Source organism: Buteo buteo, chromosome Z (genome assembly GCF_964188355.1).
Source record: "Buteo buteo chromosome Z, bButBut1.hap1.1, whole genome shotgun sequence".
Lineage (NCBI taxonomy): Eukaryota > Metazoa > Chordata > Aves > Accipitriformes > Accipitridae > Buteo > Buteo buteo.
The window spans coordinates 50,314,770-50,338,699 of NC_134204.1; the positions used below are offsets into that span (position 1 = coordinate 50,314,770).

At 44.1% G+C, this 23,930-nt stretch overlaps 2 protein-coding genes across 8 annotated transcripts in view; both read right to left on the reverse strand.

The window, feature by feature from the left end:
- Positions 1-3,300: 3,300 nt before the first annotated feature.
- Positions 3,301-8,422, reverse strand: LOC142027260 (tubulin polymerization-promoting protein family member 2-like). Of its 5 annotated transcripts, XM_075021091.1 has the most exons (5): positions 8,285-8,417; positions 6,483-6,561; positions 4,030-4,206; positions 3,715-3,868; positions 3,301-3,557 (listed from the first exon to the last, which is right to left on the reverse strand). In XM_075021091.1, exons 2-5 carry the CDS (start codon positions 6,551-6,553, stop codon positions 3,375-3,377), a joined length of 585 nt encoding a protein of 194 aa, XP_074877192.1. In that variant the 5' UTR covers positions 6,554-6,561; positions 8,285-8,417; the 3' UTR covers positions 3,301-3,374. The 5 variants fall into 5 exon arrangements, with proteins under 5 accessions (XP_074877192.1, XP_074877194.1, XP_074877195.1 ...); XM_075021093.1 differs by lacking the exon at positions 6,483-6,561 and having other exon boundaries at positions 8,285-8,422; XM_075021094.1 differs by lacking the exons at positions 6,483-6,561; positions 8,285-8,417 and adding an exon at positions 5,957-6,476.
- Positions 8,297-23,930, reverse strand: part of AUH (AU RNA binding methylglutaconyl-CoA hydratase) — a 202,068-nt gene continuing 186,434 nt past the window's right edge. For 2 of the 3 annotated variants that reach the window (XM_075021065.1, XM_075021077.1), the window contains one exon: positions 8,297-8,371. The gene's annotated coding sequence lies outside the window, so the exon portion shown is untranslated. Of the gene's footprint in view, positions 8,372-15,326; positions 15,362-16,316; positions 16,402-23,930 lie in introns of those variants that run through there. The other variant, XM_075021064.1, reaches the window with a different exon arrangement.

Here is a 23,930-nt window from a genome sequence, read left to right on the forward strand (position 1 = left end):
ATAGCATTCCTCATCTTTTTGTGGTTTCTACTTATAAGGAATAGGCAGGACAAGTAGTTATTCTTGTTGATGCCAGAATACTACACAAGTTAGATTACAGGATGAAGTACAGATTGAATCATGTCTTAGAAATTCACCCTCCAGTGTCACATTTTACCCGAGTTAACGCAAACCAGAACTCACACTACACAAGCACAAGTACAAAGCTCTCAGTTTGTTCCCAAAGCTCCCACAGCATTTTCCATGCCAGCCATATATATATATTTTAAAAAAAATAATAAAAGAAAGAAACTAATAATACAACACATTCCTATATTTGTTTGTGGAGCTGTATGTGGGCAATTTCTTGAGTCATTTAATTACAAGAAAGCTGAGACCTGAACAAAGGAATACACTCAAAGTTTGGTTGGTTATTGAGGGCAGTCCTTGTCTTCCTTTCCCCCAAAATGGAAAGGTCCCAATGTGTTTGAAGAGCAGCTAGAAGAAATGGAGATATCAGATGCCACACCAAACCTGGATACTGATACAACTGTGAGACTGCTGGTACCTACACCTTTTCTGAAAACTGCATTATTTGATGGTAGTACTGGGGTACATTATTTGATGGTAGTTTGCTGGGCCCATGAAGCTGGTATGCCTTTCTGCTTGGCCACCAAGCAGCAGCAGGACCCTGTTGATTGCTACCCATCATGCATTAATAGGCATTTGGGAGTGAAGGAGTGTGGAAAATACTGGGAGAACCTCAAACCCATATCTCTGATTACACTGTAACACATACCAGCTATGATCCCCCCATAGTGCTATGTTGTGGGAAAGAAATCAATCAGCCCTTCATCCTGGGAAGACCAGGGAACTATGACTTGCACACCAAAGCACATAAAATGGTTAAAGATCTATGTCCAGGTCTGAGGCACCATCATACAGTCCTGCAGCCTCTCAGACATGTTTTTGCAGGAGCATCTCAAGAGCAACAGAACAAGTAGAGCCACTTCAGGAACTAATAAGAGAAAGCATCAGGAATAGCAATCATACCTCTGAAATACTAAATACTTGTTGCAATTACTTGCTGACAGTATTTAAATAAGGAATGCTATGCCACCAAAAGCAGAGCTACGTGAGAATGTTCTGTTGTTTTTTTACTCAGTGCATTAGCTTTTCTTTTTTGTACCACATGCTGTTACCTTTTAGTTTATGGGTACTTTGCTTAAATTGTTGTACAGGACATGATGTACCAAGACAGCATTGCTGAGGACAGCCACCTTGAGTATGTGTTTTAAAGATCTGAGTTACAAAAAAAAATTAAAAATCAGGCATAAGGCCTATTTTTTTTACATATGTTCCACTGCTATTCTTTCCATTTTACTATATTCCATTCCTACTGTCTTGGGCAAAGAAGCAGCCTTGAATCTGAATTTCACAGTTTACTTTATTGCCAACTAACATAAACTTTAAATTATCAATTCTGGTGCTGAGAAATAAACCAAACACTTAGGGGAAATATATCAGCTTCCCCCCGGACACCTCTTCTGACCCCTTCCTGGTCTGCTATCCCCTCAATGCCTTTGAGGGGGCCATGGACAGTGCAGGAGATTGGGCTCAGCCACTGTGGTTCCTCTTCTTTTGCTGGTCCTTGTTTCTCTCTGCACTGCTCTGGTGTGGCCCTCTCCACTAGCCACTGTCCCTCTAGAGTCATACATCCCCCAGTGTCTTCTGTGTGCCTGCCCCTGCTCAGTGGGTTTCTTTGCTTCAGCACTTGCTGGTGGCATCTCTTTGGTCCAGCCCTGCTCAGGCTGTGGGCCAGTACAGGGTGGCTGTGACCTCTTCCTCCCAGGTCACCCCTGCAGTCCCCAGCTACCAAGACTCTCCCAGTTATGCCCAGTGCACCTATAAGATTTTCTGTCATATATCCCAGAGTTACCAAACCACTTTACAGACATGAGTTACCTAGGGGCACAATGAATCATTTTTAAAGTAGCTTAAAAGGTCATCAGTACGTAAGGACAGTGTAAGAGAGAGAGAGTGGGATTTAATTCCTAGATCCAGCCAACTGCTGTATTACCTGGTGTTAGGCAGCAAGGAGGACATTCATGAGTGCCTCAGGGCAGAGAGCAATGTGCCCTGAGCAAGTGTTGTGCCTTAAGTACCCATGCCATGGCCCATGATGAGGGCCGGTAGGACTGGAACAGCACAGCTAAGTAATTATCCATAATGTCAGGGGAAACGGTCCCAAAGGCGCTGTTGCAGCTATCTCCAAAAGCTCAGTTATCCTAAATCCAGGAGACTGAAAGTGCTCAGCAGGGAAGGCAGCTCTAGTGGGCCCAAGGAGCCCCCCACAGGCCTCTGCTGCCCAGCAGTGTGTCCTGGATGGGTGCCCCAAAAACTGGCCACACAGCCACAGATCCAGCAGCAGGGACAAGGGACATGCTAGTCCTACCAGCCTGCCAAAATGCCAGGGGGAAAGAACAAGTGCACGTGTGATGTTAGGTCTTGTCAGTACTAGAGATCTCATAAGCAACCACAGCAGTGGAGCTGGGAGGCAGAGGGGGAAAGAGAGGGAGAGAGGAGTTGGAGAAAGGATTTGGGCACAGGCAGAGCTTGCAAACCATCCTCCCGAATACAGAGGAACTGCTAACATCCACACAGGCCTTCCCCCCTTCCTGATCCCGCACACTACAGCTCTTTATATGTTTTCTTCAGGCTCACAAACTCTTCCCTATCTACCAGCATCCTGAAGCCTGGGGAAACAGTAATGAATGACTATGCCAAGTGCTAGGAATGGCTGAGAGAGTTTAACCTGGGGAAAGGGAAAACAAAAAGCATGAACTGGTGTTATTGGTACCCCTTCCCCCTCCACAGTGTGGTACATGTTGCATCCTATGCCCTGTAACAGTGCTCTTCAAGGTGTAGCCAGGCACCACAGCTGGGCTGTCTGCCACTAGAAACCATCAACTCAAATGTAACCCAGTGTAGCTATATAAAAATTTGCACAAGCTGCTCCCCAAGCCAAAAATCACAGCAAAAAGTACAGTGTGTTAGGAGGGGAGAATAAAAATGAGTCACTGTCCAGAGACTAACCTACTGTTCACTTGATTGGAAATGCAAAGCAGTGTGATGACAGTGGACTGGCTGCCCCATAGAATTTCCTCCAGAAAGCTAGCTTGTGCTTGGATTTAACCCCACCACATAGCAATCAAAGTGCGGTCAGATGGAGAACCTGCACCACTCTTTGGAGTCATCCAGTGCCCACCCCATGCATTCCCACCCTCTCAGATTTAGAGTGCACAGACACAGAAGGCTGGTTGCATGAGATTTTTATTTGCATCTCCTCCCATGTTATAGGGGAAAAGTCCTTGTTTCCTTAAGCAGTTTCAGTCCTAGTGCATCTTGTCGTATGTGCCAGCTCCCTTGTAGGCTCCAACGTAGCCACTGTTGTCCGTCAGATCCTGGCGTCCGGCAAGACCCTTCCCTTTGCCATTCTTATCAAAACGCAGTTTGTGGCTGCCAGTGTATTTGCTAGTGTCCGTCAGCCTCTCAACCCCACCAACCTTGGTGGCTTTCTGCAAGAAAGGAGGCCAGCAGGAGGCAGCCAGCATTAGGAAACAGCTCACAAACAAGCTCTTCGCTACATGAGAGGACAGCACATGTCCCTACAGCAGGGACGGGTGGTCCCATGGCAGCTCAAGGTGTACAGCAGGTAAGGAAACTCATATTCACCGTGGCACCCACACTGCTGGGCTCCTTCCCCTCTATAAGGCCATACACAGCTTGCAGCGCTTCCTCTGGTGATTTTCCCTTGAAGCGCTTGCTGCAGAGCTCCTTCATGGCCTGCTGAAACTCAACAAAGGTGATGGTGCGGGCACCCTTGGTCCTATGGTGAGGGGACACCAAGAGGTAAGTTACCTGGCTGCTGGGTGGCAGGGGGATGCGAAACCCCCAGGGCTGCCCCTCACATGAGAGCCCTGCCTGCCTCCTGCCATTCCCCTCTCCCAGCTGGCTGTGCTGCCCACCATGCCTCCCTGCAACACTCACTTGACTTTGTAGAATAAGATGTCAATGTCAGTGCTGGTCACGGCTTTCCCATCCATGACCCCACAATCTTTGCACATCTTGGAAAAGTTTTTCCCCGTCATGTCGTTGCCACTGGCAGATGTGTCACCGTATATTGCAAATTTACGGAAAGTGTTTTCTACCTCCGACATCTTGTTGCTGTGGAGAAAAGAAATTAATAGGGAAGGAGCTGAGGACCATCTGCAGCTGCGGGACACACACCCATGTCCCACGCTTCTCATTTTCAGCAGAGCAAGGGGCACCACCCACAGGTATCTCTCCACAATGGGACAACCATGATGACCACACAAGTATTGACACAGAACACCTGGGATCCAGGCAGGATCAGTGCAGGAATGGGTTGGCACCCAAGGCAAGACAAAGGAGGAGTGGAGGTGGGGCTCTGGGGTGAATTAATGACTGCTGCATGTGAAGAAATGAGGCATCCAAATCTTCTGAACCTTTTTGAAATACAAATTTTAGTTAGACTGTCTCAATAACAAATGCCTGCATTTGTAAACTGATTCATACTCTGCCTGTTATTTGATGATAAAGAGTCCAGATTTGTCTTCCAGGCCTCAGATAAGCACCTAAATCTCACAGACCTTCTTGCAAGTCATCACCAAGGAGTTGTCCCCATCTCTCCCCATCACACTTCATCCCCTGAATTGCTCCCTGAACTAGGTTGTCCTCCTCCCGACACCAATAAATTTTCCACTGCTGTTTAACTTAGACCACTGCAACCAGGTATCGGGGATCTCTGAGAACATAAAAGACATCACTTGGATTGTAAATCAGTCCACCATGACTTGAGCAGCTGCTTACGAGACAACCTCAACCCCTTCTGAAAAGCCCAGCCTCTCCTACAGCCTTGTGCTTCACCCAGGGCCTCTGGGTCTCAAGGTTGTTTGCAGGCTGCCACTTAACACAAATCTTGTGTGGGTCTGCACCTCTCTAGAGCAAAAACCAGGCAGGCTTGTACCAGGGAGGCTGTGTGCTGCAAGCATAAAGGGAGTAGCAGGGGGCTCTGGGTGGCCTCCTATGACCCTTCCCTCCCTCCCTGGGAGATGTGGACCCAGCTTACCTGCGTGAGCCCATGGTGATGGTGCCGGCAATGGTGCTGGCACTTTCCCCACTGTCCTGGAGGCAGTGAGCACTCAAAGCCACTCCTCGTGCTTCACTGGCCAATTGTCACCTCAGCACCCATGCATGTCACAATCCTCGGAATACCCACCACAGGGCAGGGGGTGGGGGTGGGAGACAAGGGGGGGACAACCCTGTGCCAGCAGAGACATGGTGGTCCAAACCCCTTGGGGGGATTATCACTGTGTGACAAAAACCCAAATACTGCATCCTCTTCACCTAACATAAGCATCACACACTGGAAATGTCATCCATAATGGGACATGTACTCCAAAGGGAATGGGCATTTATCCCTATAACCAGTAAATGCAGCCAGTCCTTGCTCCTCCTTCCTCAAAGAGCTGATCTGCTGCCAGCATGCTCGTGCCCTGGCTAGGGAATGTGCTTGCACGCCTTTGGGGTTCACCAGGAAATCAGTAACTCCAAAAGACAGGGTGGGGTAGGAAGGGGAAGAGACACAACACACGTCGCCTGTGAAAAAACTTTGAGAAACGCATTTTTGTATTCATAAGCTAACTTAAAGTAGCTGGAAATTGGGTCTGGGACGTTCAGGCCAGTGATAAGGCTCGGAGTGCACCCTGGTAATCATACCATGTTTGTAGGGGCACTGTGATAGCACACTTAAAAAAGTCATTTCATCTTTGTGGCCCATGTAAGATTAAATTAACGTGCCTTCACTGGTTGATTTATTTATTTTCCTTAAGCTGTGCTTAGCAGCATGGAACCATGTTTAAATATGCTTACTTCAGAAATATTTTATTCTCACCACTAATTAACAGGTATGTACTTTCCAGTCTTGCTGTTGGTTGGAGCAAGCCCACAGCAGCAGGATGAGCTTGGCCAAGTTCTACCCATCCCAGGAGAAAAACCTTGCAGATACTGCTACATGCTCACTGCTCCTGCACTTCTGCATGGCCTTCAGCCTTCCTGTTAGGCTGACCATAATTCTTCACCAGTTCCACTGCCACCCAGAGAAACTTGTTTGCCCTTTGGCAGGTCTTCTGCAAAGGGCCCTGGACAGCTGTCAGCCTTGAGAGGCTTCTGCAGGGCAGCTGGCCGAGGCAAGGGTGAAATGGCAAAAAAGTGCCTGGTGCCACCTCACACCAGCGGAACACAGCCTGGCATCCCGTCCCGCTGGGGCAACAGCATCACAGCCCTGGCACAGCCATGCAGTACACCAGTTCTGCAGTACCAGTGGTGAGCCAGGGGCAGACACTAAGGATGCCAATGTAAACCTCAGACAAACTATTGGTAGCAGTGCTGTTTATGCCTTTTAGACAACTGCTGATCACCCCAATGAATTGTTTCCTCTTTTCTTGTTGCAGGCGGCCTGTTTTGGGGCTGTCCCAGCAGCAATGTCCATCTCCTTGCCTGCACAAAGAAAGCAGGGAAGAAATGAGGCACTAGATATCATCACGGGAATTATGATCTGTATGGTAGATGTGCATGTTGTTGGTGGGGATTTTTCTTGTATTCTGGAAAAGTGTGTCTTTTCTGTGGCAGAGTGTATTTTTGGAATGGAACATTTTTTCCCCTTTTAGTTACAGCATCTGACTTTTTTAAAAATTGAAATATGTGTACCTAGTTTTAGGTGATTAGATAAAGCTGAAGGACCCAGAAAGAAGGCAATACTCTCTTAGAGTGAGTAGCCAAGTGCCCATAAATTTCAAGGTCAGGAGTTCACCTCTTTTTTTTTGGCCTGTAGCTCAAAAACACTTCAGATTGGTTCTGTGATGCCAACAGCTGTTTCCCCTCCTCACAGTCTGCATGTGACAATGGATAAACCAAAAGGTCACTTCCCTGAAAGCTCTCAGGGCAATGCTCCCCAGCCATAAACTCAACAAAGCCATAAACAAAACCAGCTCAAACCAGTGAAGTTTCCAAAACTGCAGAGATTGCCAGGGAAGGTGGGGCACACACCTGTGGATCTGGATGGCCCAAATGGGTGGTCTCATTCAACCCCCATCTGACCCAAATGACAAAGACCCCCTCTCCAGCTATGCACCTCACAGGTAGAGTGAGCCTGCAAGAAGTTCACCAGAGGTCACCGATGTTTAACAAAAAAAGAGAACTATATTATTTCCCTCCTTGTGCACATGAGCATGCACACACACACACAGAGGCATGTATGGTCAGAGATTCTTATTAGCCAACACACCTTATTAAGAAAAAGGCAAATGGCCAGTTTGCTGTTCTTCTGAAATTTCCTGCCTTCTTTATATTTGTATTTCTCTAGCAGATCTCTCTCTGTTCCTGTTGTTACCTGAAAATTTTATTAACTGCAATTTTTCCTGTATTTTCAGCTCTGAGATAAAATCATGCAAAGGCATTGCGCCTAACACCAAAAGCTGCAGAATCCCCCCCTAAGACACCTCTAAGGAAAACCATCTCCTGTAATCTGTCAGTTCACCCTTGCTAAATTCATTTAACCTGGAGGACAGGGCTTTAAAGAGCCGCTCTCTAGAATGATGGCTGCTCTCTAGAATGATAAGTGACAGATCACACAGCAAAATTGTTTTAATATGTTCCAGATGTATTGCTTCAGTGAAGTTAATACAGAGGTTAACCTGAATCACTGTGCCTATGGTCTCTGCTCTTCAGGTCTCCCAAGGCTACATGCCAAATTTTCTCTGCTTTCAACTGAAAGGCTTTCAACAAAGTCAGGCTAAGGGAGTACATGATTTGGTCCCAAGTAACTAGTTAAGTATTTGAAGCTGTTGTCAGTCTTTTACGACCTCAGTTTAAAATTACATTTAGGGAGGTTTGAAGCATGTTAGATAAGACAAATGCTGAAGAAATAGAAGAGGATCATCAGGAAAAAAAAAGAAAAAAAGAAAAGGGAAAAAAAAGAGAGAAAAAAGGAAAAAGCAGTATTCTACTGAAATAATATAAATAACATATATAAATAGGCATGCACACACACTAATCCCCTGTTCCTGAAGCAAATGCACCATTAACAAGAAATTCTCAAATTATGAAAGGATATGGTAAGTTACTTAAATCTTCAGTTGTAGAGAAGTGATTTATTCTGTATCAGTAAAATGCTTAGCTGCAAAATAGAGACCAGAATTCAGTGTTCTGTTCAAATACTTACATAAATCTGCAAGCTGGAAGACAACTTTGATACCATCTTCATGGAATCAGCATTATTTATTTAAGGAAAAACAGTATTTTGAAGAGACTAAAAAGGACAAAAAAAGAAGTTAGGGCATCTGTAATACTGAAGCAATCCATACTAGCTCTGCAGAATAGCAGAAATCCAGGAGAAAAGATTAATGTCTGAAACTATTTTGTAGGTAAGAAGAATATTAACTTCTGCTGTTATGAATAAATGAATTCTAAATTATTCTTTGTCTGCTAGATTTTATGAACTATTACCATAATCAGATAAACCTCCTTTTTTTCCACATAAAGCTATGTATAGCATAAGACTTCCCTTTCAGTCCCATGATCAGAGAAACTGTTTGAATGAAGACATTAAAGCAGTGAGATTCCAATTACTGTATGAAACACTCTAAATCTGTCAAAACGAGCTGCTCAGGTTACTGCTAGACCCAGAAAACCCCAAACGATGGAGAATGAAGGTGAATCAAAATTCAGATGTGCAGCTGTACCCATTCCACAAGCCCTGCCGTTTGATCCCAGAGCACGTCCTTTTGCAGCCAAATTGTCCTTTTCCTGGTCTCTGAGCAGAAGAAGAACAAAGTTTTATTTAAAATGAGAGTCAAGTAGGAGAATGTAATACATAGCACAAGTTTGAAAGGCAGTGACTTTAGCTGTCTTGCTGAATGAATATAACCTGTCTGATGCAAATGTATGGGGAAAGAGGAGAAAAGAGAGCAACAAGTTGGTGCCTGGCCTTAAAAGAGAAGTTTTACACAATAGCTGAAAGAACAAGAATCTTGCACTGAGAAATTTGAAGCTACTTCTCAGAAATTAACATACAGCTAAAGAGACCAGACATGCAGCTGTTATGTGTAAAAATATTTTATGGGACTTCTTTTCAATATTTTCAGTGCATCATTTTTTTAATGTCAGGCGCCCACACACACAATCAGAAAACCTTTCATGGATATGTAGATCAAACTGTTGTTCAAAGGAGTAAATTAGGACAAGTTTAATAATCGTCCACTGAAGTGTCCTTCTGTATGCCTCCATCTAGCCCACGTGAACTCAAGGTTCTCATCCTTTACTTGAAAATCAACATGTGGAAAACTATGTTTCTGCATTGTCTCTGGCGAGTCACAGACCCCACAGTGAGCCCATAGAAATAAATCAAGAAATTATCCACCCTTACCCCTGTGCTGAACCACTGACCTTACTGACCATATCCCTCCAGTAAAAACGGATAATGACAAAAAAACAGATTCCCTCTTTATCTATGGAAATCATCTGCCTCTCGTTTCAGAGGCTGAGCGCAGAAGTAGTTGATGATTTCTTCTTTGACCTGTGGTCAGTCTGAATCTGCATCTGTCCAGGAAATACATGCTTTAGGGGGACACCCATGGGACAGTCCTTTCTCATGGGGATTTCTCTACGGTAGGTGACGTTTTGCAGTCATTGCAACGGGAGATGCCCGGTCCTGTCTGAGCCAGGCTCTCTCCATGGCAGGCTGTGCTGGTGCGGGAAAAGCCGAGGTGTCCCCTAGCAGTGACGTGATGGATGTCGGAGGACAGGCACTGAAGCCCACAGCACCGATGCCCAGGATCCATGTGGGAAAAAACCTGCCTCACAGACAGCCGGGGCAGGTTGCCACTGTGGCTGCTGACCCCCACCTCCCTTGGCTGCCCCAGGTGCGATGCTCTGCAGCTTCTGTAGCCACTTTGGCTAAAGCAAGGCTGAGGAGGGGGGAAACTGAGCCGGAAAGGTGGGCTGCAGAGAGCAGCCATGCAGGGAGGAAGGGTGATTACAGCAAGCATGAAGCAGCATCAGACTGCATTTCTTTAATGCTTCACATCCACTATTGTCTCCTTAATAGAAAACGCACACTCACTCTGCCATCTTTATGTGTTTAGAGGGGGCTGAGGCAGAAATGAAACAATAACCAGTTTTCACGACCCTTCCTTCAAATTGTGAGTACTTAAACTCAGTGCTGCTACTACTCTGCCTTGTAGTCATACTGCAGGTCTGACAGCTCATGGAGGCACTAAGCAAGATCAGGCTCAGTGCTTGGTACAGACATGGTAAATATAACCTGTATCACCACTTCCCTTCAGAGCTTTATACAGTTCCTTATATTATCCTACAGTTTAACTGCAATGTCCTCTTCAAGCTGTGCATAGGAGGACGTGGACAGAAAAAGGTACATAAACAGATAAACTGAAAGTTAAGCCAGTTCTCTTAGCAAGTTTCAGCCACAGCTTGCTTCTCTCCGTGGGTGCCTTTTGGATCACAGCGTTGGCTGGAACTGATTTTAGCTGGAGATCTGAAGAAGTTTTGCTTCCCAAGCCCCCATGAGGACTCCAGCACAGCCCTCTCTCCTGCTTACTGGTCTTCACATGCCTCATTCTTTAGATTTTCTCTTTAGACAGTAAAATCAGTGTGAAATCTTCTGATGGTCTAGATGCACCTCATGATCTTGACTTCTATGAAGAGATATATTGCTTTAGATTGACCAGGTTTACACAATGTTCGCTTATTTTCAGGAAAATTTCTGAGCTTTTTTTTTTACCCACACTTGTCATAGTTTGTTTCAAGAATCATCTCAGTCAGGAGAAAAAAAAAAAGGAAAAGTCCTTTTAAGGATATCAACCTCAGAGCAAATCAAATGCTAAGCCTAGTCAATGTATTTTGATCAGAGCACAAAACTTAATTTTAGGGACACTACAGCTGTATTTTGAAGGTATTGTTTGTTATAGGAATACTGGCAGAATAATGATTCTCTCTCAAATTAATTCATCTAGGACAAACATGTGTTCCCCTTGGCCAGAAGTCCTGCTTTGCTATTACATTGGAGTTTCTTGGCATAAGTGAGAGCGGACTATGGCCCATGGTATCATGTTAAAATGCTGGACTACTAAGCAGGTGTGCCATTTTGCTGAACCTATCCCAAGACTTAAAAAAAACCACTTAGATAAATTCTTTTACAACACACCTGCCAACTCATTAGGAAATATGGCATTCAATAGTTGCATTATTAAAAGGGATTACTAACATTAAAAAAGGCCGTTTTCATATATTGAAAAGGATGTATTCATATGTATATATCATTTCTATATGATAACGTGTCATATTCATTGCCAGGGTAACATCTACTGATTCCACTGAAGCTGTATTAGGAACTAATTTTGCCCCTGAAGTCTGTTTTCCTATTCTATATTAGCTACATTATATTATCTCCCTCCCCAGGCAAAATTGCATTTACCTCAAACTTGATTTGATGCAATTATCAAGGAATGAATGATCTTGTTTTGACTTGTTTCAACAAGTTGGGCCGTTTGCACACTGTTCCAACATCCTTCTGCCTGAAGAAGTCTCTTGGCAGTTCTTCAACTCTGATCTAGAAGTCTATCTGAAAAGGTACAGATCCTTTGTGTGTACTTACTGTACAAACACAATTGTTGCTGCTTATTTTTTTCCACAACGTGTCAAAACATTCCGTAGGGGGTGTGGGGGAGGTACAAGAATGTTAAGCTAAAGCATTTTTTAGGGCTAATATACTTGCATACAAAAAGCAAGTGTACAGTATGCTTTTTTAAAAAAATAAATGTCAGATCACATTTTAGATGCTTATAAGAAACATACTTCTAGATACGTATTCTACCTTAAGCTTCTAAATTGCTTCAGTCCTAATAGAAAGGTATTTGCAAGCCATCAGTTGTGTGCTGTTATTCAGACTAACAAAACTCAGATGCTGGCACACATAGGTACAAATAGGACTAGCAGACTTCCTTGTCACTTAGCAACTTTATGAACAAATTCAATGAGCTTCTTGAGTTATTCTCATTTATACCATAGCTGATGTTGGCCCATTGTTTTCCTATGATAGCTCAAGTCTTCTGTCCTTTTGCAACCAGCTGCACAGGCCTATTTCAATCACGGAATTCTATTTCAAGATTTTAAAAGTGAGTTTCAAACAAAAGAATTTAAAGATATTAGTAACTTATTACCAGCATTATTTTTGTGCCTTATTTTATCAAACAGCAATATTCTTCAATATCAGTCCATAAAGGTCATGACTTAACTAGTATTTAAAAGCACATATTTGACCTTATTTGCTGAGATACTAAGCAATACAATGGCCAATTTCACAAACTGCAGTCTTAACATTACACTGACCTTGCACTATGCACTTAGCTTCTCTTCTACCTTGCCTTCCATAAAAGCAAAGAAATCTCTTATACAACATACACCAGCTAAAAGAACTGAGCATAACCAGACTTGAACAACCCGAGAGGATTTACTTTATGTTTTAGAGCTTCCTGCTTGATTGCTTAGATTCTCTGCATCCTGTTTAGTAAGTAAAGTTGTTGTGTTAACAGCAGGTTGTAAAGTCCAAGAGTAGATGTGAGGATGGTCTAGGACACCAGACTTCTAAAGCTTCAGATCTGTTCCTGTTGTGGTCTATTGATAAAAAAAAAAATTAAAAAAAATTGGGGTTATGTTTTTATCACCACTAACAAAATTGACAACCTATTTCAAAACACACTGCAGCTTGCAGAGGAAGTGGCTGTCTTTTCTTCACTGTCAGGCAATGGTTCAGACTTCAAATATCTCAGTGAAGGCAAAGAGGAAAGGCAGGGAGCTGGGCACCCTCCCCTTTAAACACCTCTGCACGGAAGCACTGTGCTGGCTAACACACAGATACACACTTCTGTTGCCTTTCTGTTGACAAGAAGAGAGCTTCAGTTTTGACTGAAGTAACACCTTCTGGGCATATCAAGAGCAGAGATGAATTTGGCAGATACAGCCCCACGCTTTGTCCCAGGGCAGAGGGTGCTCCTTAAAGAGCATCATAAGGAGCTGAGAAACCAGCCAGGCCTTCTCATTTTTCTGGTTATGGTCTGACAGGTGTTCCCCAAACCTGCACTGTCTAGCACCAGGTCAGGCATCCAGCAAATCTAGAAATGGCAAAAGAAAAGTAGTGGCTATCTACAGCCTTGCACACCCACTTGAATCCATCTGCTCTTGCTCACTGAGTATTTCAGTAACCAGCTCTTGGGACCTGAGCTGTCTTTTTGCTTCATGTTTACAGCACCTTGAAAATGCAGATCAGATCCAAGTTAGGACCTTTAGGTAATACTGCAATAAAACTGATCAACAGTACTGATATCCTGGCAGTCAGGGAGCCACCAAGCTAGACCAGGACCCAGCACCAGCCCTCTGTACCACTCTAACCTGGATGGAGGCTAGCAAGAACATTTATTTAGTACTAGAGGTTGTTGCTCCATGGCACAGACAAATCCCACTCCACCTGGCATCTCTGATTTTCACATCAGTGCTGGGTGCTGACACACTCCTGTGGGCTTGCTGTTTTTCCTGTGCTTTCTATGTTTCCATGCTCTTGTAGCAGGCTGAGAAATGGCAGCCCCTCACTGTGTCCTCACAGTGTGAAATGGTGAAAATCATGACCACGAGATGCTTTGTGCAACAGAAATACAAAGAGGTTCAAAAAGCAATTAGGAGAGAAGGTCCTTAAAAGGGCCACTGAAGATAGAGAGGCAACAACCTCCAGCATGGCAAGTCTCTGACTGTGACTGGTAGCCAGGAAGTTCTATACCAGAGGATGCTCTAGGAGCACATGCTTGTTCTGATCTAAGCTTGCACCAGAGCTAGGACATGTGAGTGATGAACTTTTCTTCTGATCCTATATAGTTATTTTTGTACTGACAGTCAATTTACTTTTCTTGTTTTCCAGACCTAGGGAGACATTAACCTTTTATATTTTCTCCCAGTTCTCATTCTTCCAATTCTGGCCTACAGTGCTTCTCCTAGAAAATGGAAAAAATCTGCTGTGGCTGGAGATTCTTCTAAAACAAATAAACAAACAAAGTGCCAGCACACCACAAAATACTGCTTCTTTTAGGTTGGGAAGGTTGTAAATGCCATGTGCTGCTGCAGATGGGAGCCAGGGCAGAGTCCTGGACACCAGAAACTGAGAGACAACAGCTTATGAAAAGTAGGAGAGTGCAAATGCTCATTTTCCACTGTTTTACAGCTTGTAAAATAACTTACATTTGACTTAAGCAAGAAGAACAGTGTCAGAACTGTGTCAGAAGAGCTGACACCTGTTTTGCACACTCTGCATTAATCAAGCAGTGCAAGACAATGCAGGCAGCGACTTGGGGCAGCACATGTGGCTGCAACACATTTGAACTTCCCAAGGGGGATTAACTTAGTTCAGTCTGCCTGCAAGTCAGGCAGCGCAGGCTTTGTCACATGCAGCAGCCCAGGAGAAGTACTGAGGCTGCCGGACTGCACTGCCATCACTTCGCTGATGGCACTACCAGGTTATTGCTTCTCTGGGTGTGATGCCTGGCCTATTTTCACAGCTCAGTTTGACAGTACGCATCCCACTTCCATAAGATGAGGAAGAAGGACAAGGCGGGCAGAGCCAGTTTTCAGCCAGGTCCGAAACCCACTGAACAAAACAGAAGGCTTCTTCTGGCTAAGAACATTTTGTTTTCAAAAGCAGCATTCTTGCATGATTTCACTGACCGATCCACATGGGACTATTTTGTGGAATTGAGATAATTTATGGTATGATTTTTATGGTACAATTTTCTGAAAAATATATGTATGCAGCAGTCAGTAGTGGTTACCAGCTTCAACTTCTGCTACAGTATAGCTCTGCTCCTGACAAGGCTGGGAAAGGCCAGGGGTGGGAATCACACGACACTGGAAAGAGAAAGCAGCGTTAAGAAGACCAACAGCAGTCTTGCCACTAACGATGCTCCTGAGCATGCGGGCTCCTCACCATCTTGTGTTGTGCAAGGCAAAACACTCTGTTTCCTCCACACTTCCTTCTCCAGGGCCAGATCCCCAGCAGGTATAAATCAGCTTCCCAACACTGTGGTCACTCATCTCTGCCAGCTGACACCAGCCGAGAGTTTGGTTGGAGGTCCTTATTTTCCTGAACACACAGCAACATTCCTGAAATGTGTCGGAAGCCTTAAGCTCTGTTGTGTTCCCTCTTCCATCCCTCCTGGCAGCAAAGCTAGGTGCCAGCAGTCTGTTAGGAAAATGCATGTCAGTTTTAAAAGCATGACTGTAAAAGGGAAAGCAAACCTCCCCCATACCTCTTCCATTTCTCGTTGTCACACAAAGGCACCTCACTGCCCCATGGAGGGAGAAGGCTTGCTGGACACAAGCCACAGCCTTGGCGAGATGTTTCCACCTGCCCAGCAAAGCAGAAGAGACCCATTGCTGTCAGGCCAGAGCCAATGCACAATATTTTACACAACTATTTTTGTGGTGGGATTGAATGGCTTAGTATCTGGGACATCTGCCGGAAGCAAGACACCTTTTGTGGGAGTCTACACAACTCAGCTGGTCTCGTGCTGCCGGTTGCTGAAGCCACAGCCTGGGACTGCTTCTCAGGTTTGGTTAAGGGCAGAAAAAAAAAAACCAAACCCAGATTGCTTCAAACTGATATCAATCATGCTCAGTGTTACCATGTTAGGTATACCTTGTGCAAAACCCAAGAACCTGTGACATCCCCCTGCATGCCTCCTTGCTTCCCCAAATCCTATTTTTGACTGAGGAGCCAGAGTGAACGCATGGTTGTGGCAGGACCTCAGCACCCACCACCTCTAATTATAGGGGAGTCCTGGTCTGTATTAGCAGAAAAACATGTCTCACACGCACACATATTCATGCTCGCTCTCTGCGAATACAACTGTTCAACCGCTAATTTCAGGCGCTGGTTCCTTCATGGCAACAACACATAAATATAGACCTTGATGGCCCTGAAGACTCTTTTTTTCTTTCTTTCTTCAGTTTAACCCTTGTATTATTTCCATAGCTGATGCTTAAGGTCGATTTTGTGATATGAAATCCAATACTTGGGGCCATTTGCTGTCTTAAACCCAGGTACCAGTACTGTTAAACCAGTATCCATCAGCATCGGTTGGTGCTCCAGGCACAAACGGTAAGCGGTCAAGTAGTAGAAAGATTTTTAGACTGACCCATTCAATCTTTGCTGAGAGAAGAAAAACCTTGTCACAGTCTAATCGCTCTTCTGCTTGCAGCAAAGACACTTGTCACTTGTGCCTGCAGTGAGATAAAACACATAGATGTTTTGTATTTAGAAGTAATGCTGTTTGAGGCTACGAGAAGGTAGTGTGAGGTCAAGGTTTATAAGTCCTCCAGAGGCCCTCTTGCTTTATCTGTGGCAAATATTCAAAACAAACTCAGGGGACTACCTGTGTAAAAGCCGCAGTACCCAGACCTGGTCTGTAGGCTTACTTACCCATGGGCATAGTCCCATGTATGTATGCATCTACACATTAAAGAGAGAATAACCCTCAAATTCTAGTCTGGAGGTTTTGTAAAATTCTTCAGGAAAAGGCATCCTAATGTCTCCATGCAAAACAATTTTTTTGGAGAATGGGTCTCACCTTTTTAACATCACAGGGGAATGCAGCAGTCCCTTTGGCTTCATGACTCAACAGAAGCTTGGCTTCAAGCAACACAATTGAAGGGCAGAGTGAAATGTGTGGTTTACCTGCTGTGGAAGGAAGCACCCTTTCCTTCTTTTCCCTTGCTCATCTGCTGAGTGAGGATTTGCATAGTCTGAAAATCAGCCAGGCTGAGGTATGAAGACCACCCAGATGATCCTATGGCAAATCCCCTCCCTGTGATCCAACCTATATACTTTGTGGCCAAGCAGATGGCTCACTGGCCTCTGAGTGGCCTCTGAGGACCTTAACCTCAAGCGTACCATGTCTTTCTTTGGCAGGACAGCAGCATCAGATTGGTTTGTTCTTTGCCAAACTCCAAATCCAAAACTGCATTCTTTGTTCCGAACTATGGTTTACCAAGGAGTGGTTTAACAAGGTCATACGCTATTTCAGACGTGTAACAACCAAAATGTAGTTGGAAAATCAAAGAAAATTAAAAACAGCTTATTACGCTCATGTACCCAACAATTATAGGCAAGTCCTCCATGATACACAGCTAAGAAAATAGGAGAGGGCAGGCAGAAACCTCAAGGAAACATAAATCACAGGGAAAGGAGAGGGGAGGATGGCAGCAATCTGGAAAGGACTTCAAGAGGCCATCCGCTTTTTTTCTTAGGGCAAAATCACTATCTCTGTCATTCCCTACAAATGCTTGTCTTATCTTAGATGAGATAAGACAAACATCAAACACTAGTAATGGGGATTCCACAGCCTCTCTAGGCAATCTGTCCCAGCGCTTCACTATCTCTGCTTTTAATTCCTTGCCTAAGTCTTTCTTCCCTTACTTTGAGTCTGTTTCTTCATGTCGTATCCACCAGAGACAAGAAAAGGAGTAGGAATCAATTTAGAGAAATTACACTGTGTTTTGAAGAAGGGATGGCAAATGGTTTTTCTTTACAAGTTCATCATAAGTTGTTCTGGCTTAAAAATATGGAATTTTTTTGCCTTCTCTTTTTCTTTTTTTTAGGGCCAAATACATTTCCATGTGCAAACTGCTGGCAAATTGATCTGCTGCAGAAAAAACACCCGTAACAGTAAATCCCTGCAAAGACATGGAGACAGGCAGGAAAACTGAAATCTTTCCTGAACCTATTTAATAGTTTCCCTGTTAGAGGTCTGAATCAGCAAAACCTGGAAACCTGCCAGGGTCTTCAGTCCTGACACCTAGGAAGGTATGAACACATTTGATATTCTTACCTGTAAGAACATATGCTGAAGTTTTCAGATGTATTCTGGCTTGGCCAGATAGTTCCTCTCAGGCAACAGGAGTTTTACCGCTGATGCAATTTGAGAGCTTTTAATAATTGGTGAGAAATAGAGTCTTTCTGAGTGCAGGCTGCAGCATCATTGTATTGCATTGCCAGAAAGAAACCAGCACACAGTTAGCAAAAGTAATGTTTTTGAGAGTGGTGTCCTGTTCCCATGGCAGGACATTAGTCAGCGTGGATGGCCACATTCAGCCTGTCCCACATTACCCACACAAACATGCATTTGCAGAAGCCAAAGGGCAGATCCGCTGCAGGACATGAGCTGTCATAGCTTCACTGACTTCTGCTGGGTAGCAGTGATTTCCATAAATTAAGAACCTTGTCGCCAAACATCTACATGCTTGGTTTCCTTCTGTATTTACAGAAACACTCTCCACAGGCTACACATTAAAGGGAGAGTCAAGCCTCCATATGCAGGCTGATCTCAGCTACTTTTGGATGCATTCATGAACATGTTATGGTTGTGAAAGCAGGTCTTCAGCTCAGCTTGATTATAAACACTTCAGTACTTGCTAGTAGGTATAGAACTACCAGATTTTTAGAAACTGAATGAACACACATCCGTCCGTCCCCCGCCATGCTTTACAACCACATTAGTTCTGCATTGACAAGAACATATTTAAGATGGTATTAGTGCAATTTATGTGGGACAGTTATTACCAATAAATATTCAGTGTGTTGTAAGTTTTGCCACAGAAATGGGTTTGATAGAATAGTGGGGAGAACCTTTTCAGACTTTAACGCTTACATTACATATCCAACAAACAAACAGTAACAATGCTTATGAAAAGGTTTGGCATTTGTCTTTTATTGAGATTCTACTCCCAAGATTTAAACTATGGCATAAAGATACAACTGCAAGGTGGTGTAACTATAGGGAAGAAAAAAGGTCATACCCAGACATAAACTGATTACAACAGCTTAAATGAAAATAAGTCAGGTAAACTGTTTTAAGCCTCTTCTGAAAAGATAAATGGCATTTTCTTCAGGTATCTGCAAACAAAAATACTTCTGTCAGCAAGGCAATAACCAGCAGAATTTCAGCATCAGAATTTTCAGGTTTTGGTGAGAAATGGCATAGGAAACTCCAAGCAGGCGCAGTCTGTGGGCAAACTTAAACGCTTCAAATTTTGTAGATCAAAATTCTGCCTGTCACAAACATTCAGGCTAATGCTGTAAGGCCTGGAGCTGCTGGGCACTCTACTTGCCAAAGCTTCCTGATAGAAATTGTCTCACACCACCTAAGTCTACTAACAGTACAAAAGTTTGATGGGGCAGGACACAATCTGCTACAAACTCCTGATCTATAGAAACAGAAAAGCACATCTACAACTTTCCATTCACAATCAGATCATGTGTAGTGCCAGGCCTGTTCTCTTACGCAACCCATCTTGAGGTTGACTTTTGCAAGAACTGACTTTTCATCTTTTGATTTTGTAAATGCAACACATCCATTACCTGCATTGCACAATATTTTCCCTGGACTGAAAGGGGAAAAAACAGAGACGTAATAGGCCATTTTTCAGAAGAGTATGTGTCTTCCTTTCTCTCTCTGTGACTTAATGCTATTACTTTCCGAAAGAATAGGGGCACATATCCAACATTGCACAGCCCTGAGAGACTTCCCTAAGCAAACTCTCCACTTTATTGTTCTCCAGCATCTCTGCATAGCTGGAGCAGAACGTGGCCTCAAGTCTCTTACTCATCTCCCGCCTCTGTGTGTGATCAGAGGCATTCCTCATCAGCGTTGAAAGGTACTGTCAGCGCAGCTATGATTTCTTTTTCATTCCCTGCCTGACATGCTTACAATGGCAAAAGCTCTAGAAGCAAGATCCATTTGGCAAAAAAGTTGCAATTGCCACCACATCCAAAAGGAACTACTTTACCCCAAAAATTCCACGGATGTTTTAGCAGAAGTCCCTGGGAAATCTGTGCTAGCAAACCCTCTCCAGTGTAGGAAAGATCTCCTCTTCGTTTTTCCTTCCTTTCACTACAGAGCCCCTGTATCATCATTTGAGGCACCTAGAAGAGCTCATACACAACCTCACAGTTACAAGGGGAGTCCCAGACCTTCTGCCCACCACCCTGCTGTGTGCCCCAGCAGCGTGGGGCAGCATGTGCCCAGGAGGATCTGCTTCACCCCCCTGTGCTACCAGAACCCAGACCAGGCTTGGCAGCTCAGGGGAGGAATGCCTCAAAGACCTCGATGTGACTTCCCAGCACAGGCAAATCCTTGGGAAGCTCTGCCAGCCTCCCAGTCACTCTTAGCAACAGGCTGTAGCAGGCCAGATGTAATAGTGTATTTATTAGGTTAACATGCAAGCTTTAATAAATGTGTTGTAAGGAAGGAGATACAACAAAATAAAGGGCGTGTATTTAGCTCAAGAGGGCTTCTCTGCTGCATTCAGCCAGTAGTTCCAAAGCCAGCCTAACTTTTGGGACAACTATCACAGCTCTGAACAATAACAAAGGTATAGACTTCCTATATATTGCTCTTTTCCTTGGTGTACTTGATGCCTGTACACTCATCCCTAAGGATTATCTGTAACCCCCAGCTCCAATAACTGATTGAACCAGGATGTCAGCTTGTATCTATCTGCCTTACTAATGAAATCCCATCTATCACCAGCTCAGCAGCTGGTGGGAAAATGGCTTTTGAAATTCATCTTCACAAAGGGCAGGCATAGAGGGGTGGCTGAGAGCCACATTAACTTTGAGTTCATGTAAGTCTATATGCATAACATCTCTGACAAGAACTATTTATTTATAAACCCATAGAGAGAATAAAGAATGCAGCCCGTTAGTACTGTAAAGTAGAGTTTAAACATAGGACAAGCAAGTAAGCTTTGACAAATAGTAACCTTGGGAAGGTGATCTCCAGACATAATTTGCTTAGTGGAAGCAGAGAACAACCAGTAAGTCTTCTTCCATGGCAACATCCTCATTTAACTCCCTGAAATCATCGGGACTTCCTCCCAGGAAACCAGAACAAGGAACTTTCTGCCCTGTGGATATTGTGCTGCTCTCTCTTGCCCAGGTCTTAGTCATTACTCTTACTCAAAAGTCAGCAAAATGCGCTGTTGCCATGTAACCATAAACTTGAGTGGTCTTGTATCAAATTACCCATAATTTGCTATTGGGGTTATCAGCTATTTTCCAGATATAATCAGGACTCTCTTCTAAAGTAATGAAATTAATTAGGTTCACTAATAATGTGAGAAGTTTTCTAATTAACCTCCTCTGTAGCACGACAAAACACCTTTCTTGTTCTGTCCCCGTAACTCCTGCCCAATAGGGCTTCAGGAGCATCCTGAGCTGGTACACCCGCGGAGAGACATCAAGCGCCTTATTATAATTAGTATTTTATGACACTTAAATTGGAGATCTCTGACTAATGGCATTAACTGCCGTGAGCTAAATGCTATGAAGAGCTAGAGGAAATCTAAATTTTGGCCCAGGGAATATTGTTTACTTCTGCTGAGCAGCAGGGGAAAGGGGAGGCCTTGCTTATTAGGAAGAGAAATCAGAAAAGCAGCCACCTAATTTCCTGTCATTTGTCAATTTACAAAACATACTTGGATGCTGCTCCTTTATAGAAGTAAGTCAGAAACAAACAACAAATGTGCAAGACAGTTTAGGAAAAGCCAGCTAACAGTGTACTAGTGCTAGATGCAGGTGGTTTGTGCTACCATCTCTCCCTGTCCATCAGGCTCACTCCCAAGGCAATCACCAACTTTTCTTGATCCAGCCCCTGATTTGGAAATCCTGACTTCAGGTCTCTTCAAGGAGAAGGAGGGGCCCAGAATGGGGAGCACAGGCCCCCTGCTGTGAAGCTGTTTTGAGATGTGATGGAACCACCAGGCTCTGTCTCTTGGTTTGAAAGACAGGAGAAGTTAAGAGCCTGGTAGATGCTCAAGTGTGGCTGCTACACAGCTGCTCCAGGTACATCTGCCATCCTAACTTCATCCAGTCACCAGCCCCCAGGCATATCGATTGAGGTTAAGATCCTCACACTTTGCGTTACTGGAAAATCCGGTGTTAGTTTTGTCCTCACTGGTCTTTGCATTCAGCCAGCTGTGACTATGGGATATAGGACTCCTTCCAAGCCCCTTGCAGAAGACCTTGCCTACTTTAGGCCCTATATGGAAAGCCCTGTAAGTCCCATCAGACCCCAGATACCAACTGTCCTTGGGTTGTGTCAGCCTGCATGTAAGCAAAACCCACCCTCAACACCACGTCCCACAAGACTAAACTTGCCCAAGCCTAAAGCATCTCCAACCTCTAAGCAGGCACAGCTCCTGAAGCTTTTGATCTAACAGCTGCATAAGTCCCCATTTGAACATGAAAATGAAGGCAGAGAGCTTTTTCCACTGTAGGTATCACCCCAAAGATTTCTATGCCATAAGTCATTAGCAGTGTAGCTGTAACCATAACTCCGAAATAAACTCATTTTCTAAATTATTGTGAGAGCGTTTCCCCCCCACACCTTACCTGTAAGGCCAAAGTAGTCTAGCTTTTAAGAAATACTGTTAACACTTCACTATAAACAGAGGTACGATCTTTCAAGCAAGTAATGGCAGTTTGCCCTGTGGCTGAATAAAAAAATAATGTTACTTGCCTAGTGAACAGCCTCAAAAGAACCAGTGTCTTACATGTAAAGATGAAAAAATACTGTTTAAGATGCAGCTGTTCATTCAAGCCCTCGTAAAGTTTAATGATATTGTGGAGGGTGTGGCTGCTAATGTAAACTGTAAATAAATCCTTGAAAGTAATTTATGGGAAGGGACCTTCCAAAGGTCTTGTGTGTTTTTCTCCCACAGTCAGTCACACTGACTTACACTAAAACAGCTGTGCAGAGGCTTGGGGGCTACTGGGCTGCGTAAGTTAGGCCGAGCAAGAGCAGTACTCCTGAAGTGAGCTAGTGATTCTCAGGGGTTTTAAGGATGGAGTTATTGGTGCATTGCAATACCTGACACCTTTTTGCGTCAGCAAGTCCTTTTGATTTTTAATTTTTCCTCATTCCCTTTTACTTTGGAGAGAGGTGCTGGAAGTCCTGCCAATTTTTGCAGCGCCTTGGCCAGCTGCTCCACACACATGCACACGGCAGTGACATCTTCCATCCATCCACTCATTCGCAGTGGCAGACAAAGCCAAGCTCCAGCCCCGCTGGCAGCACAGATGGCCCCGGGGCTGTGCTGTGGTCGGCGTGCGGTTGCTCTGATTTAGAATTCCTCCTCACTGTTATTTACAAATACCTTTTTCTCTCTCGAATCTTCCGTTTGTGGCTATACTTGCCCTCCATCAAGAAACTGTGTGCCAGTTTTAGTTCTCCTTCCTGCCGTGGTATTTGTAACCGACAGTAATTAACGCCTTTCTGGAGCACGCTTTATTCATATTCCTGTAACTGTAAATACCATCCAGCATGTGCGCAGGGCAGCTCTCACCTCATCATTGCCTTTGGGCCTGTTAGGGTTTGCATTTTGTGGTCAGAGCAGAAACAGAATGTGGGATTAGCTGTCAGTGCTACCATGGTTAGCCTAAACCTTCCTGTGGTCACCATTAAAGCCCCATTCCTAAAACTGGAGGTTTTAACACGAAAAAGAGGTATATTTCAAACAGAAGTGAATATTTTAACTTCTTTCCCCCTCCAAAGCAATACGGCCTTAAGATCTAACTTTTTTCCTCCTTTTTTAACCAACAGAAGTAATATATAGCAGAAGTCAGAGCACCTGGATTATTTATCTCTGAAACCACCTTTGCCTTTTGGGGAGACACCTTGCTTTTCCTTGGTGCTTCCATCTCCCTGTAACAGCCGTTTAATTTTCTCAAAGACTTCAGTGGGAAAGGTCTC